Here is a 17,515-nt window from a genome sequence, read left to right as displayed (position 1 = left end):
GGCAACACTTACATCTAGATAATTAGCATTACCATAAAGCTGCCAATACTTAATTTTTTAACAGTGTCTAAAATTTTATTAGGAATTACAGAAAGTTTCTATAGCAACACTTACATCTAGATTATTAGTATTGCCATAGAAACTGTCATGCCTTAAGGGGTCGGTCACCCACCTTGGCACATTTATTGTGGAACCTAAGAAAGAGCACATCAGAGACACCAAATTGCATTCTCAATACGAGGAATGTCCTGATTATATCAAATACTAGTATTATTTGGATTATTTTAAATTCGCGATATAATACTAATGGCCAATAATTAACAATTGATATTTTTGATATTAAAGAGTCCTTAAAGTAAACTTTATGAATCTAATGATATGCACTTTAAGTGTATGTAGCTGTGACGAAAGGCTGAACATCATTTGAAAATTTTGACCTTTCATATTGAAGGTACACATTTTTCACCAAAAAGACCCCAAAAATTTTAGGTATTTTTTTGAAAAAATGTATAATCTTCAATACGAAAGGTCAAAATTTTCATATGATGGCTAGTTTTCATCCAAGCTACATACACTTTTAGTATACACATCTTTAGCTTCATGCAATTTACTTCGAGGACTACTAAATGTCTAAATGCCAATGTTAAAAATTTTGCTCAATTTTTCTTGAAGGTGGGTGCATTGATATTGGTAAATTTTTCTGACATTTTTAGTTGCAAAAATTAGCAGTAATCCTAGGTGTATGAATTTGGTTACTAAAAAGCAGTTAAAATAGTACGCGAAGGATATGATTAGAGGTTAATACTTGAATATGATGTTTTAGTACAAATGACAAAAACCAATTCATGTACACCTGTCAATTTTTCACCAGAACAATGCACAACCCAAAAGGGGATGCGCATTGTGATGGAAAAAAAATTGGCAAGTGCATTGATTTTGGTCATTTGCACATCAACAAAATCATTGTTATAACTTAATAGATATTAATAAATTACTAAAATCAAAAGTACCTGTAACATAAAATCAAATGTAACATAAAAATCCGTCATTGGGTGTCTAGAATTAGCTCATTGCCTGAGGCTGCGATCACATAGAAGTATACTATTTGGGTACAATGTATACGGTGCATGTTTTGCAGACCTGCACGCGTATAGCTTAAATCGAGCAAGGTAATTTCATAGTACCGGGTCACATAAGAGGGCACTATTCACGTGAACTCACCCTGATTGAACGAGAGTATAGTATATCATATAGTGAATACCGTATACTTCTATGTGATCGCAGCCTTGTGAATATCACATTAGACAGAGTTGCCCTCTTTAGTGTTAGCTTTGGATATTTAATTATTGACACCAGACTTACTCTGTGAAAAAAATAATTAAATGTTCAAAGCTAACGTTTAGAGCGCCTAATCTCCACCTAATATGGTCTCAGGCCTAATGAATACTACTAGTATTTATGAATTGCAGGTTAATATAAACTTTGCATCAGGATATTATTCAAAGCAAAATGTTATTAATCAAATGTATAACCTACACTTTTTTAACTCCTCACAAAACAAATAAATTAATCACAAATTACATTTGTTATAATTTTAATTATAAATTTTGTTAAGAATATCAGAAACCAAATTAATGCACTTGTGTGCAATGCACTCCACCCTGTATGTCATCTGAAGTTTATAGTAATGCCATGTCGGAATTTGCAATGGTAGATAATGTAGATTTGAATTATGTACGCTGAGCATAAACACATGTATAGAAGAGCGATTTGGCGTCGCAATCATGTAAATGCTCCCGAGTCAAATATGCCACAGCAAAATCCAAAATGGCCTACTTCCCAATTAATTTGTTAATAAAAGTTTTCAAATTCCTTTATAATTTTTAGTAAATTGTAAGTCCTAAATACGGAATAAAAAAAACCTTGATAAATAAATTAAGCAACCAAACAAACAGCTAATAAATAAATAATAACATGACCATTACATTCAGCCAAGTAAAAAAAAAGACATGTATATCTTCCAGGCTTTTTCAGAAATAGGTGAGAGAGGCCCTTATTATTTGTTAATATGTTATTTTTTACTTCATTTCTGTATAAAATTACATTTACAAAGTCTTTGTCAACACATCATAAAAACTGTGAGACCCCTAATATTTTTGTTATTTCCCCCAAGGCCTTACTCCTAGCTTGAAGATAGTGTTTACAATGTGTTTATTAATGATAACCAATAACTTGCTAACATGTCTTTTCATTAAAACAATTTTAGAAACAAAGAACAAAGTAAGATAACAAAAATATTTGAAAATTTCCAAAAATCGATTAGGGCGGGGATGATATAGTGATATACATGTTATTTATTTCACTTGGCCTTATGATATTACCTAACATTTAATCATTAGGTCCTGAAATAAGATGTCAGTTAATTGTCAAAAATTAATTATTAATTAGATGTCAATAACTGCGCATCATATATATTTCAGGCATTGTGCAAAATCTAAAGATTTTGCCTTTGGTACAGAGGAATCCCGAGAGATATCATGAAATATAACTGATGCAGAATTATTAACTAAATTTATAACCGTCATTTTTAACACATCACTCAACCAAATCTCAAGGTTTTATTCACTGAAATTTATTGAAATAAATCATTTTAACCACAACTTGCACTTTGCCCTTCAAAAAATCAAACAGACTAAAACTAACTTACCAATTACAGTTGTGCGCAATCACGCCATGTGCAAATATGGTAGTTGTGTGAGCATGAAGTGTTCTGGTGCGTATATCATATGATATAAAGCAATTTGATTGGGACGCACATATGGTGTGATACGCAGAGGTTATGAATTATTTTAGTTAACAGATCAAAACGTGCAAGCAAATAAAATACACTATAATCAGGTATAATAATATGTGACCTGCTACCACGAAATCAGCGTAAAGTCAAGTCACTCAAAACACCCTGGCTACAGCGTTCGTGTAGACTCACCTGTTAAAGCCACTAAGTATGTCTGTATGTCCTTTGTGAATGGGGGCACAATGGACCATTCACGAATATAATACTACTGGTTTGTACAGGTGGCGGCAAACAAAGAACATCAACTCAGACCCAAATATTTCTCAACAAAACAAGTATAAAGTATGCTGATTTCGTGGTAGCAGGTCACATATGTAATAGATAACATCTTAAGAAATCGGATACCATTAATGTTTGCACAGTATTTTTTGTGGGAACTGACAGCATTGATATTTTTTAATTTTTGATAATTAACACAGTCCTTGAAGTAAACTTAATAAATCGAATAATTGAAGTGTTTGTAGTTGGGAGGAAAAGCCGTCCCGCCCGTCCATAAAATGAAATTTTTGACCTTCTCCATATTGAAGATATAAACTTTAGGTGTTTTTTGGAAAAAAAATATTTCTTCACTACGGAAGGTTCAAAATTTTAAACGAAGTACATATCATTAGATTTAAAGTTTACTTTGAGGACTGTTAAATGTCAAAAATTCAAATTTGTATAACATCGCAAAATTTCAAAAAAATCCAAATTATTTGATATCATCAGGACATTCCTCATTTTCAGAATGATTTCAGGTCCCACAAAAAATGCTATACAAACATTGTTATTGGAGCCCTTATGGGACAAAATGATTCTTGAGCCCTTAAGGGACAAAATTTACAATCATTATTCCAAAAATAATCAAATACATTGGCAGGTATATGCAATAAAGTTCTGAGGATCATTTTCTTTTAATATGATAGAGTACTTGCATTATGATCACATGATAAGCCGTTGCAAGCATACGAGCAGGATCACTACACATTGTTTATCACGCTAAATTTTAGCGTCTTGACCCTTGACCCTAAAAAAATGAAATTCAAAATGGCCGCCAATTCTATGGGTATTACAAAGTCAATGCTAATAAAATCAACATGCTTTGATTTCTCTTCAAATCATATATAATTATTACTCTAGTTTGTGTGTTTGACCTATGGTTTAGGACTTACATGTATCGGGTTAGAAGTCAATCTTCATTGTACAGGGGTCCGAATTTCAAGTTGCTCAGATTATAATGAAATTTGCTTTCTGCCTTGAGAGATTATGATAAAGAATAGATTGTACTGGCTTATTTACCAAGATAAATGATAAACGTCAACAACCATTAATCTATGGGGTCTTTTGAACCTTATGATACGTAACACAAGTTACCATACATCACAGGTAATTTAATGAAAAGTGGAGCAACCTGAAATTTTGACCCCTGTACAATGTCAGTCAATTCTGGGTTCTATTGTTTTAATTTTGAGACTTGCACCATAGACTGCTTGCACACAGAAATCCAAATGACAAGCTGTTCCCCATTGTACCCTTTAAAACCATGCTAAAACATAACCTACTAAATCATAAAAATGATTCTTACAACTTTCTTGCAATGACCTGACAAATTATGAAGTGTAACTAAACGCAAGCAACAGCCAACATAAGGAAGCGAACAAAACACACCTGAAAAGAGAAAGAGAGAAACAAAAAAGAGACAGGTTAATCATATGATATATGTTCATGTTGCAAGTTACATCACCATCACAGTTAAATTATGACAAAAGTGGCATTAACATTCTTTGAAATATTTTCAAGATGATAATTACAACACCAGGCTGGGAAATAAGCATGGGTCAGGGGCCATTTGCTTACCATAAAGGCCCCTGATACTTGGGTAAATCCATGTAATCAGGGTCACCTATTTTGTTCACCTCTCCCCATGCCCAGGTCATAATAGCCACTTTGACTAGATTTACCAGTAGTTGGCATTTTTGCTTATTAGGCCTGAAAAAAATTGTTTGACTGGCATAACTGACTGACCTGGACTTTTTATATTTTTTTTTTTTCTAAAGGAAAAAAAAATAAATAAATAAATAAATATAAAAAAAATGTAAAGACAAAAGAAAAAAAGTTGTAAAACCTTTGTCAAACAAAATTTACATGTTAAAAAGTATGCCAATCAAACAATTTTCAAGACTTCGGTAAGGCATTCATGTCAAATTGAAAGGCCTGATAATAATGTAGTTGTCAACTACCAGTACATGCAAAGTGTCAGTGTGTTCCCTATGTTATGAATTGGAGAGTAGGCATTCGCATCCCCTGGTATAAAGTTAAGTTTGCCTATTTCCGAACCTATCCCACATTGTGCATGAACTGAAAATTTATAAAATGGTGAGATACCATGACACTGCACTATATATGTTTTTAAAAGTAACACAACAAAAATATTATAGAAAACAAATGAAATGTTAATCAAATTAAACTGCAAGGACTGTCTTTTGGAATTTGCAGAAGAGCAATAAATACATGTAGTTCTTCAGAAGCCTTCAAGGAGAGCTGTTTAGAGCACAAGAATTGAAGGTGAGAACTCAGAGAATGGTCAACTAAGGAGAGCTAACAATCAACTCTCCTATGGGGAGCATTGAGAGTGATTGCTCTCACTTGCTCAAAAGGCAGTCCCTGAACTGCCAATTATGCAAAAAATTTGTTAGTTATTTTGTCATCTGCACATTGCAGGTGCTAAATGAATGGCCCTTTTCTACATTTTGTGGCTGTTTGTGATATCATTTAGGATCCATTATGTGATCATGACAAGCTAATACCTGAGACTGTATCAAAGAACCCATTTGTACAGGGAGAGTATTATACAAAATTGCACGCTTCACATGAGGTGGCCTCACAATAAAGTTATTAACATTTTGTAGATACAGACTGAGCATGATGCATGTACATATACAATTGACCTCACTTAATGAAGCCGGCCATGTTAAAAATTAATCAGTTATAATTGTGGGCTGCAGAGTGGATTATTGAATTTGTTTCCACCCCTTGCCTTCTCATCCAGCACACAAGACAACCAATTATCTGCAGTCTGGGTCTGCAGTTCTGCACCATCACATACATGTAAGCCCAACAAAATACAAGATATGGCCAACAATAAATTGTATATCAAACTTATTTGGTTAACTCTAAGGTATGGCAAAATTGATGAGTTTCCCTAACATTTAATATTTCAGAAGCATAGGCAAATAAATTTCAGTAAATTGATTATTTTTCATTAAATGTATGACCAAATATTGTGGCTTTTAAATGGGATGTTTGTTATACACTTCGAATCAGGGAATTTGGCTGAATTGTGATTTTGGTTTACTTAAAATGTGCAAGACATTCTCTAATTGTTATGGAAAACTTATAACAATTTCAGTGGGAGAACAGTCAAAAACTAAAATCAACACTTTTTTAAAGAATCTGAATATACTAAAATCAGGAACGGTTCTAAAACATGATGTATAACGAGGTGTCGGGGAAACTCAAGAATCTACTTTGCATTTCAAAGTTTCAATTTAACAAAACAAAAACAAACAGGAAACAAAAAACAATAAAAAAAATTGGGACAACAGTCCTGCAAAGGTCATCTGATGTTTCCATTTCATTTTGAAGTAAAAATTGACTTGTTTCCAAGTTGAATAATTAAACAACATTAATCTGCTTCAATGCTATCAAATTTGCATTTATAAAAAACGACCAAGAAAGTACTTACTGAATTGATACTAATGTTGTTGGATTCAAAGTAAATAAAACATTGCATGTAATTAAGTAAATGAAGGTGCAGGGCAGTGTTATAGCTCATGCAAATAACATGACACAAAACAATACAGCACTGCACATCATGCCACCACATATGTACTATCACATTTTAAAGTTGATCAGTGAGTTTGTGTTTAAGCTTCAGAGTGAATGAATGAAAATATCGGCAAAATATGCAAATAAGCTCATTAATATTCATAAATATGCAAATAACATGACTCTAAACTATACAGCACACCATGCCATCATATCCAATCACTATACCAAGTTAGAAGTTGATTGGTTATTGAGTTTGAGCTGCACAGTGGAATAATGAAAATGTTGGCAAAATATTTTCCAAATTTGAAATAAAATTGGACGGATCTCACGGATTGATATTTGAAAACTCTAGCGAGATCGATAAATTCAGGTATCATGCTAAAGTAGCCATCCAATTTTATCATTATTAAGTCTTCAGAACCTTTCTTGCTCAAAACATGATTTTTAGTATAAAAAAAATTTAGTAGAAAACATTTTTTTGTAAAAAACGTGACTTTGCTTAAAATTGTGATTTCTGCTCAAATGTGATTTTGATAAATAATGTGATTTTTGACAACAAATGTGAATTTTAGGGAATAAAGGTATTGGTTTTAGCCACTGGAGTGCATCTATCGTCTAATATAACACGGGCGACATCATTATTTAAAGTAAAACAACAAGGTGAAGCAGAGTTGTTTTACGCCAAATATAATTATGCCGCCCATGTTATATGAGATGATAGATGCACGACAGCGGCTAAAAACAATACCTTTATTCTCATTCTTTTAAGAACTGAAGTGTTTAAAAACACTTCAGTTCAAATAGAAATATCATAAGTATTACAAATGTTAATCAAATTAAATCCTACATTTTACAAGGAACTACCTAGGGCTTAAAATCGATCAGTCCCGTTGTACGCGTATCGCAAAATGTAATTTTTTGGTCCAAAATGTAATTTTTTGGTCCAAAATGTAATTTTTTGGTCCAAAATGTAATTTTTTGGTCCAAAATGTAATTTTTTGGTCCAAAATGTAATTTTTTGGTCCAAAATGTAATTTTTGGTCAAAAATGTAATTTTTGGTCCAAAATGTAATTTTTGGTCCAAAATGTAATTTTTTTGGTCCAAAATGTAATTTTTTGGTCCAAAATGTAATTTTTTGGTCAAAAATGTAATTTTTTGGTCAAAAATGTAATTTTTGGTCAAAATTTGAAACCTGAATGTTGACTTGACCTTAAAGTGATATAATCAAATTGTTAGCTGGACTAGAAACTTTTTAAAAGCTGCAAGCATCTATTTAGATTTTTGCCTGCTATTCTTGCTAACAAAACATACTACAATCACAAATCATGTTTTAAACAAGAAAGGGCAGTTTGAGACTTAAAAGAGACGTTAAGTACATGGACATTTATACAAAAGGTCTCTCCAATTAAAACCAGATGACCTTCAAATCTTTATGTTTTAGGGGCTGTACAATTAATGTGTCGGGGGAGGGTAACTATATAGAAAAGTTGATAAAAGTGCAAGCCCTGACAAGAGTTGAAGAATGTAATATGCTTGGCATGCATTCAGCAATTTTACCATTCCCTACTCCCCTGACACATGATTATTGCACAGCCCCTTGTATCTACCCATATCCATACATGTGGCTGCCTGACCATTTGACTCCATCCGGAGTGTTGGCCAGTATTCGAACAAGAATAAGATTTCAGCATGCAAAAGATGAACTACATTCTACACTTCTATATTCTAAACTATCAACTATAGTAAGAAAAGAACAGAAAGATGCATGTCAATAGCTATTCTAATTAATAATATAATCTTGATCCCATAGAGATGAGATGGATGTGCCATGTTATCCTAAAGATTAATTTAAAATCTAAATCTTTAATATTGATCATTCAAGCATTAAGATTCATTATAATAATATTGAACAAGTGCATTGTACTCCATCAGACATGTCAAATACAAATATTGTCAATGTTAAATATAGTAACTAAGGTACTATTTTGGAGAATTGCCACACAAATCCAGAAAGTGAACTGCCTAAGTAAGGATAACATGGCATAAGGATAACATGGCATCATGATGGAATATCAAACATGGATCAATGTATAAACTTACAAGCAAGTGCAAAAATTTTTTTAAAGAAAATGAATTCATACTTTTCAAGAGGGTCAAACATGATGCACAATCTAGACAAGGTTACCAATTCCACATTGGCGATTCAGACTAATACTGTAAATTTTATCATCAAACATTCATATCACATGTGAAGTTAACATCATATTTACCAGGCATTTGGCAATTAATTTCAAGCCAAATGAAATGGATTGAATGTAGCTTCTTGGTAACCAACTGATATCGGATACACAGTTTGGATTTTGGCGAGCATAAAATCATTTGTCTAAATAGACAAATGGCATACGGACAGTTGTACACTCCTCAAAAGCTATGAAAAGTTGGCACTGAGTGTTGATTATGGTCTAATGCACTTGCACCCACCCCTGTGGGGCTCGCACATTAGACGCTTCAACATCTCCATGCATAATTATAAAACCATTTGTCTAAATAGACAAATAAATGGCATACAATATTTAATAGAAATATGGACAGTTGTACACTCCTTAAAAGCTGTGAAAATTTTGCACTGAGCGTTGATTCTGGTCTAATGCACTTGCACCCACCCCTGTGGGGCTCGCACATTAGATGCATCAACATCTCCATGCATAAAACCATTTGTCTAAATAGACAAATAAATGGCATACAATATTTAATATAGGAATAAGGACAGTTGTACACTCCTCAAAAGCAGTGAAAATTTTGCACTGAGCGTTGATTCTGGTCTAATGCACTTGCACCCACCCCTGTGGGGCTCGCACATTAGAGGCTTCAACATCTCCATGCATAAAACCATTTGTCTAAATAGACAAATAAATGGCATACAATATTTAATAGAAATATGGACAGTTGTATAAATACTATTTGTCTATTTATTTAAAAATAGACAATAGACTTGCACCCACCCCTGTGGGGCTCGCACATTAGATGCATCAACATCTCCATGCATAAAAACCATTTGTCAAAATAGACAAATAAATGGCATACAATATTTAATATAGGAATAAGGACAGTTGTACACTCCTCAAAAGCAGTGAAAATTTTGCACTGAGCGTTGATTCTGGTCTAATGCACTTGCACCCACCCCTGTGGGGCTCGCACATTAGACGCATCAACATCTCCATGCATAAAACCATTTGTCTAAATAGACAAATAAATGGCATACAATATTTAATATAGAAATATGGAAAGTTTACACTCCTCAAAAGCTATGAAAAGTTGGCACCGAGTGTTGATTCTGGTCTAATGCACTTGCACCCACCCCTGTGGGGCTCGCACATTAGACGCTTCAACATCTCCATGCATAATTATAAAACCATTTGTCTAAATAGACAAATAAATGGCATACAATATTTAATATAGAAATATGGAAAGTTTACACTCCTCAAAAGATATGAAAAGTTGGCACTGAGTGTTGATTATGGTCTAATGCACTTGCACCCACCCCTGTGGGGCTCGCACATTAGACGCATCAACATCTCTATGCATAAAAACCATTTGTCTAAGTAGACAAATAAATGGCATACAATTTATATAATAGGAATATGGGCACTCTATAAAGCATTGAAAAGTTGGCACTGAGCGTTGATTCTGGTCTAATGCACTTGCACCCACCCCTGTGGGGCTCGCACATTAGACGCAACATAGTGCACATGAATTGAATCACTGTTTATAAGTTACATGAACATTACATACCGGTACTAGATTAAAATAACAATTACTCACCTGAATCAATAAACAATTCACATTAAAAAAGAAATTCTCCTTATATGCTACCGAATTCTTGTAAGAATTCCTCATCATCCTGAAACAAACCATCCACTGCCTTCTCATCCCAGTCTGAGTCGTCAGAATCTTCACTTTCATCCAAGTATGCAACTACTTCCTCTTCTGTACAGTCAAGTGCAAGAATATCATTTAAATCTATTTCTTCCATACCTTCTTCCATAATAACAGGGGCCTCAACACTTACCTCATTTGGTCTATTGATATTCAAATCATTACTTACCTCTTCTATAATCACATCCTCAGTTACACTGGCACTTACCTGCTGATCATTTGATCTATTCTTACACGTTGAACGACAGTTTCTACAGTTGCTATTGCAATACCTACCTGCTTGTCTGCATCCACATCTTGATCTTTCACCGCAGTCTTTCTTACAACCGCAACCAGACTTAAGAAGTTTGACAAAGCTCTTGACTTTGTTGATGTTTTCAGGTGTGTCCCAAATGATACTTACCTTGTTGTCATGATTTTCCCATCCATACTTGGTAAAATCTGGAACATGTACAATTGACTTACCTGCCTGGTGCCATAACTGTGCTGTCCAACAGGAGCGCAACCAGTGGAACCGTAGAGCCTCTGGTGTTGGCATCCACTCCTGTTCAGTGAATATACGGTGGAAAAACTTCTGTCTCATGGACGAAATAAAAATCAGATGCCTACTTACCTCATTCTCTGCCTCGACTGCATTAAAGAAATCTTCAGGTGAATCCTCACTAAAAGAACTGGTGAATTTCCTGAAATAAACACAACCTACCAGTCTGTAGAATGCAAGAAGACCATGTTCATATTCATCAGGTCCAAACTGGTCCAGTGTCCCTTGCAAATACCCACCTGTAATGAATCTACAATCTCTTTGGAATACTGAAAAAAAAGAAGTCTTTGAGTGGCCATAAAACTTAGAAACAAAATCACAACCACTGCTGATGAACAAGATTTGAAGGAAGGTCGGAAGTTTCTGCAACATATCAGCTCCAAGCGAATTCAAGGCAATATCTGAATTAATACACGACACTAATTTGGATAGATTGCAAAACAATTCGTTTGCAACAGAAGCTCTCAAATGCACAACAAATTCTCTTCCTGATACAAGTGAAACTATGGGTAAGCCAACATGTAATATATCACGATCTGGGCTGTATACAACAACTATATTACAAGTTGAAGTGATAGCATGGAACCAAATCCGTGAGTCACCTTCTTCATGGTTGGAATCATAAGATGGGACATGAAAGGAGTGACCATCTGAAACTTGAAAGGCCTGATCAATAAATTCTCCTTCAAACCCACCAGAAATGATAAGAAATTTGCCAGCAGGTAGATGTGATTCTGCAAGAGAAAGAAGCGTAGAACATAGAAGATTGACAAGCAGACGTTTCAATCTCCTGTTTGCGAGGAAAGCTCTCCACTGGGATGGTTTCGGGATCTTTGAGTCAATGGATAATGAGGTGTAAGTCTCTTCATCTACATGAGAAGACTCCTGCCTCATATCTCTTTGACTCCTTTCCACATCTTTTGGAGAAACACCATGTCTATGGGGATGATCAAAAACAATATGAATCTGTGAAGCCTGAAACAAAGAAAAAGGAAGCAAAACCCATCTTCTGAACAAACAGAAAATATAATCATGAAACGTCTTATGTACATCAAGGGGCGTGGTCTGGATGGTAAACATTCCATCTATAATGTATGCCAAATCCATGGAACCAGAAGCATGATGAGATTCAACATCCAATGTAGAAGAAAATGCCTCAGGATAATTATCCAGATACGCTTTGGAAATCAGTGCCTTGGTGTGTTTTACAGGGAACCCGTTAGCATCACATATTGCACGTGGCATACAAATCAATTGCTGAAATTCCTGGGACGAGTCAGAAAGAGCTAACTGTCTTCTCAGGCAAGATATCTGTTGTCTCTGGTCACTGATTTCCTTGCGTTGTTTTGCAACTGTATTCTTTTTTGCTGAAAATGTTTTCAGGTTGACTCTTTTTCTACTTGGTAGCTTAGCACCTAAAACTCTCAAAACAATACACTTGACATAGGCATTGAAGCAATCATTTCCCTTCTCATAAAAAGAAAGAAGGTCTTTAGATGTAGCATCATCAGCAACAACATCAGAATATAAATGTTGTAAAAGAGTGGAGGCCTGAGTGGAAAAAAGCGTAGAAGACTTTGATAGCTCTGTAACATACCCCTGTATGTTAAGTTCAACACTTTGCTCAGAAGACCGTGATCGATGAGATGGTGAATCCTGGAACCTTATTTGGGATTTCAAATTATTCAGCAGACGTGCTCTGAATGACAAAAAGTGGGTTATTCTGCCCAAATTCTGGTCGCTCCATGTGTTCATTGCCATTTTGACTGACTTATTTATTTCCATTTCATGGGCTTCATCTGGCGCAACACAGAACCAATTCTCACCAGACAAGCTAATAGCAAATGCTCCATGTTGGAAATGTTGGAGAATATCACAGGGAAACTCCTTCATGTCTGCCAAATGAAATGCGACTATCCTCAAATAAATATGTCTATCTAATGCATGAAACAGTGGTGCCAGCTGACGAATACATGCATTGCGCAAAGTAAACTGTCGACTACGCACTGCAATAAATAAACCAACATAGAAAATCATGTCACGGGAGAGGAAATCAAACCAAAACTTGAATGTTGGGTGCTGCTTGCAAAATTCAGAGCAGAAATCCTCAAAATCATTCTCTACTTCACAACATCTCATCTGAACATCTTCTCTCTGAAACAAATTCATGAATTCGATTCTTGATGTTGCCTGGAAAAGCTGAAGATCAACAGCTCGAGTGCTTTCTTTCAAAAAGAAAGCAATAAACGAACGATAAAATGCTTCCCATGTCTGCAAAAGAAAACTGTGCGCTTTGTCAAAGCAAGTAGAATTAGCAACAGCAGCATTTGTTGCTCCGCGGTGGTACAATTTCAGCAATTGACCTAAACCGCTGTCGAGATAGACCTTGAATAGTGGGGCCTGGACATTTTTAAGCAGGTGCCATTCTCCTAAATAGGGGAGCAACCAGCTCAGATCTTCACTATATTCTCTTTTCAACTCAATCAAAAGTAGAAACGTTTTGCCATCACCGGCAACAACCAAATGATCAACAATGGTGCCAACACCATGTTTCTCTTTGAGCGAGGAGAGAACTTCAAGGATAGTTTCCTTGCTGTCAGCAGGTTTTGAAACCAAATCAACAAAATGAACGACAGACCGCTCTGTTGAATTTGGACATGACTGATCATGAAGAAAATCTCGTAAACCAGGCAGAAAACATTCACTTGTGAAATTTGAAGCCACCGACTTCATTAGCATGTACGCAAAGATTTGAGATTTAAGTAATTTAATACTTTTAGCTTCATCATGTGAGATGTTGAAATCATCAACACAAGATTGATACCTATGTCTTGTACGACCAAATGAGAGTGAACTTGTCAAAACTGATGGGGCTGAATGATATGCTTGGAGAGCTAATAAATCCAATGAACGACTTCGCCTTGGAATAACAAGCTGCGGAGCTTCTTCATGTGGAGCATGTGGCAACAGTGTGGATTCAGGAAGTGGCTCAACAGATTGAACTGAGGTTCCATGGAATCCCCTATTTTGCTGTTGAGATGAAACAGCTGCATATGAAGAATTCTTGTCAATGTTGTCAATTGACGCAACAGTAAATGAGGACCGTAGCTTGTCCCATTTGGAGGCCATTTCATGTTCTGAAATCCAAACTTGGAAACGCACAAGTGAAGTTTTAGAGACACATACACCGAATCGTGAAAGGATTGTTAAACATTCAGTTGAAGAATTTGTGAACTTGTCAATAACATCACCTAACATCATTTGTACGGGTATGGAACACTCGGCGTTAATACAAAACAGCAAGCAACATAATATGAAAAATCTACGTGAGAATTTGGTAGAATTCATAATGGCAGAAGTGTACAGCTCATGAAAAAAATGCTGGGTCCAAGTAAAATCATCAAATTGGGAAATATGATGAGCAAATAGTTTTCTCTCATTTTCTCCAAGAGTTATTCGGAGAATAAAATTCCACAGTTGTGGTGGCACAGCACATACCACATCTTTAAACATGACTTTATCAAGGTCTTTCACCTTGTCTGTTTTGGACAATTCTGCAGCACAATTGATCATCAACTTATTGAGGTGTAATGCAACCTCCTGTAACTTATCTTCCATCCCATTCAAATCATCTTTGGTATCTTCCTCATGTTGCCCCATCTTCTGCTTATATAGCAAACGATGAAGTGCATCAGCAGTATTAGCACCATATCGGCGCAACATAGTGCCATAAGTAGGATTACCATTGATGGATGACAGAATAATAGCACCGCCAAAACAGGAAGATACCCTTCTTTTGAACCACGCAATGGACTCCTTTTGTTCTGTATAGTCTTCTTCACTCCCTTCAAATTCCTGCAAATTACACCTCAAAAGTGTACAAAAGTGATCATATACAGTTTGCAGCAATACAGGATTGTCCAAAACAATAAAACTCTCCAGAAAAACCATTGCCTGTGCAAAGGAAGTATGCTTGCAAGATGAAATGTTAAAGCTTGCAGCATCATGAAATATACTGAAGAGACCTTTGAGATGCTGTTTATCAGATAATAATGCAGAATGTGAAGCTGATGCAAACCGATCAATGGACAAACGACATGTACCGCAAACATATTGCGCACTGGAGATGCTTGCCTCTTCCCTCTCCCAAATCATTACAGCATATTTACAAGTAATATCTACATTATCCACTTGCCTAAACTTTGATGGAGGATACCATCTCGAAGAAGAAGGTCTTAGACAAACACAGCATGTTCTATGGTCCACATAATACTTATATCTACAATAGTGTCTGTGGCACAATTGCAATTCATGGCTTTCAAAATGACAGGTGTAATGTTGAAAATTAAGAACAGATTTGATTACATCCTTCTGATCATTTGGGATAACATGTGTTGAACTTTGATCCTGGCAATTTGGTACACAACAATGTGCCGATATCTTTGGAACCTTACATGTACCACCTTCACTCTCTGTAAAATGGCTGGAATACTTATGCTGGCAATGTCTGCAAATACAATCCAATTCAGTTATACCAAGACGCTTCAAATTGGAAACAAGTGCATCATGCTGACCCTCAATCGCCTGTTTTATATGCCAATATCGGGGTGGAGTTTTGAATTCATGACATACAGCACAGGGTCCTTTATGCACACCAGGATGAAATTCCTCGCACTTGCTTTTGAGACCTGGCATGTTTGATATATAGTTATCTAACCAACTACAATGCACTATGAAGTATGAACAATTAAAAAAAAAAAGTATAGATCATTAACATTTAAACATACCATACACTCGATGAGGGCTCATCACAGGAATCCTTAGGAACCTGCAGACAAACAGAAATTTTACAATTAGTTGATGGATGTGTTTGTAACACAACATAAACCACAAACATTTTTATTTGCTCTTCAGGGATATGTAAGTAGCGGTGCGAGCTAAAAGACGTGGTTGCTGCCATATACCGTGTGACAGACAGCATGCAGAAACCAATGAAATTCAGTGCTAACAAGCTAAGCAATGGTCAGTGTATGATGGCCACCGACTAAGACTAAAGTTTGTCCCGGTCTACAAAAATTGATTGATAGGTTTCTGCAACTGTATAGAGCTGTGTATTACTGAATGATTGTAAATGGTTTATAAAAAAAAAAAAAAAAATACAGTTGATCATCTAATTTATTCAAAAAGGAGGGCCTTTTATTATTATTCCACTGTAAAATCAACAAATATGTTGATATCAGTACAATTGCAACTTAAAGACAAGCCTTTGGTAAAATAGTTTTATTTGACATGGGCACACATATATATACATACATTGTGTGAGAGTACCAGCAGCATGATAGTGATACTCTTTGATCCATGATGACCTGTGTGAAATTTTTGAAAAACAATCATCAATTTTTGGTGCCATGAATTGAGGGCAAAACATGTTACTATGCTCAAAATTAGGAAATGCTTTCACACAAAAACGATTGTACATTCATCCCAGATTTGTCAGAAACGTTGAATACCACATATCAATTACCATACCATCACCAATGGTTAGCATGCAGACCGAGAGGTTGTGGGTTGGACTCGCAATTCGCATGCAAAGCAAGTTTTTGGGATTATTAATGTTATGCCTGGTGTGGTGCAAATATAATTCTTTGCAACATGAAATCACCAAGTTAAGCAAAGTACTCCCTTGCAAAATTGCCAATAGGCCTATTCCAGAGTGTTTTTGTATCACTTGTTGATCACCAATGAGGGCGGCATTACTCATCGAACACTTATGATATCAAATGAACCTGGTGAAAAAAAATGTAACAAAATCTCAATTTTCTATACCTCAATTCATGGCACATATCCCTACATTATATGCTAGAGAAAATTGGCAAAACATTATATTGTTTACATTTATGTAGGCGAAGCTTGATCGAGACCCAGGATCGAGAAGTCTATATAATATATGTTCAAATTTGCACAGTCATTTGCTCAGTCACAGATACCTAAAATTATATTCAAGCAAAGGATCGCAGTCTCGCAGACTAGTTTGCCAGGCTGACCGGGACAACCAAAATTAGATGCAGAGAAACCGAAAAATCTTTCTTTTTGAAAACAAAATACTGGGGTACTGCCTAAACTTTACCTGTTAAGTACACTTTGAAATCGAATAGCTGACTCACTACGGCAACCAATTATAATGCGCTTTAATCATGTACCAATTCATGTGTCACATGTAGTTGAGCTATTGAGTTTGCAAAACTTGTTCATCCATGTACATGTAAGGACACACAGAGATCACTTTGTTATACATAGGTCAACTGTTAAACACAATAAGAACTGTGTGCTACTCAGGCCCGTACGCAGGGGGGTGCGACGCACCCCCCAAATT

The 17,515-nt window shown here is 35.5% G+C and overlaps 2 protein-coding genes and 1 long non-coding RNA gene across 3 annotated transcripts in view; 1 reads left to right on the top strand and 2 right to left on the bottom strand.

The window, feature by feature from the left end:
• LOC140171673 (neuronal acetylcholine receptor subunit beta-4-like) overlaps positions 1–17,515 on the top strand; it is a 141,204-nt gene that overhangs the window by 68,195 nt on the left and 55,494 nt on the right.
• LOC140171672 (uncharacterized) lies at positions 505–16,442 on the bottom strand. The gene is made up of 2 exons (XR_011861629.1): positions 15,930–16,442; positions 505–4,501 (listed from the first exon to the last, which is right to left on the bottom strand). It is a non-coding gene; the product is annotated as an uncharacterized lncRNA (long non-coding RNA).
• On the bottom strand, positions 10,528–15,837 carry LOC140172003 (uncharacterized). Its single transcript, XM_072195350.1, has one exon. The coding sequence runs from the start codon at positions 15,835–15,837 to the stop codon at positions 10,528–10,530; it is 5,310 nt and encodes a 1,769-aa protein (XP_072051451.1).

The sequence above is a fragment of the Amphiura filiformis genome, chromosome 15, assembly GCF_039555335.1.
Source record: "Amphiura filiformis chromosome 15, Afil_fr2py, whole genome shotgun sequence".
Taxonomy (NCBI): domain Eukaryota; kingdom Metazoa; phylum Echinodermata; class Ophiuroidea; order Amphilepidida; family Amphiuridae; genus Amphiura; species Amphiura filiformis.
The sequence above is the reverse complement of the archived record's forward strand: the minus strand, read 5'-3'. Positions and strand labels throughout refer to the sequence as shown.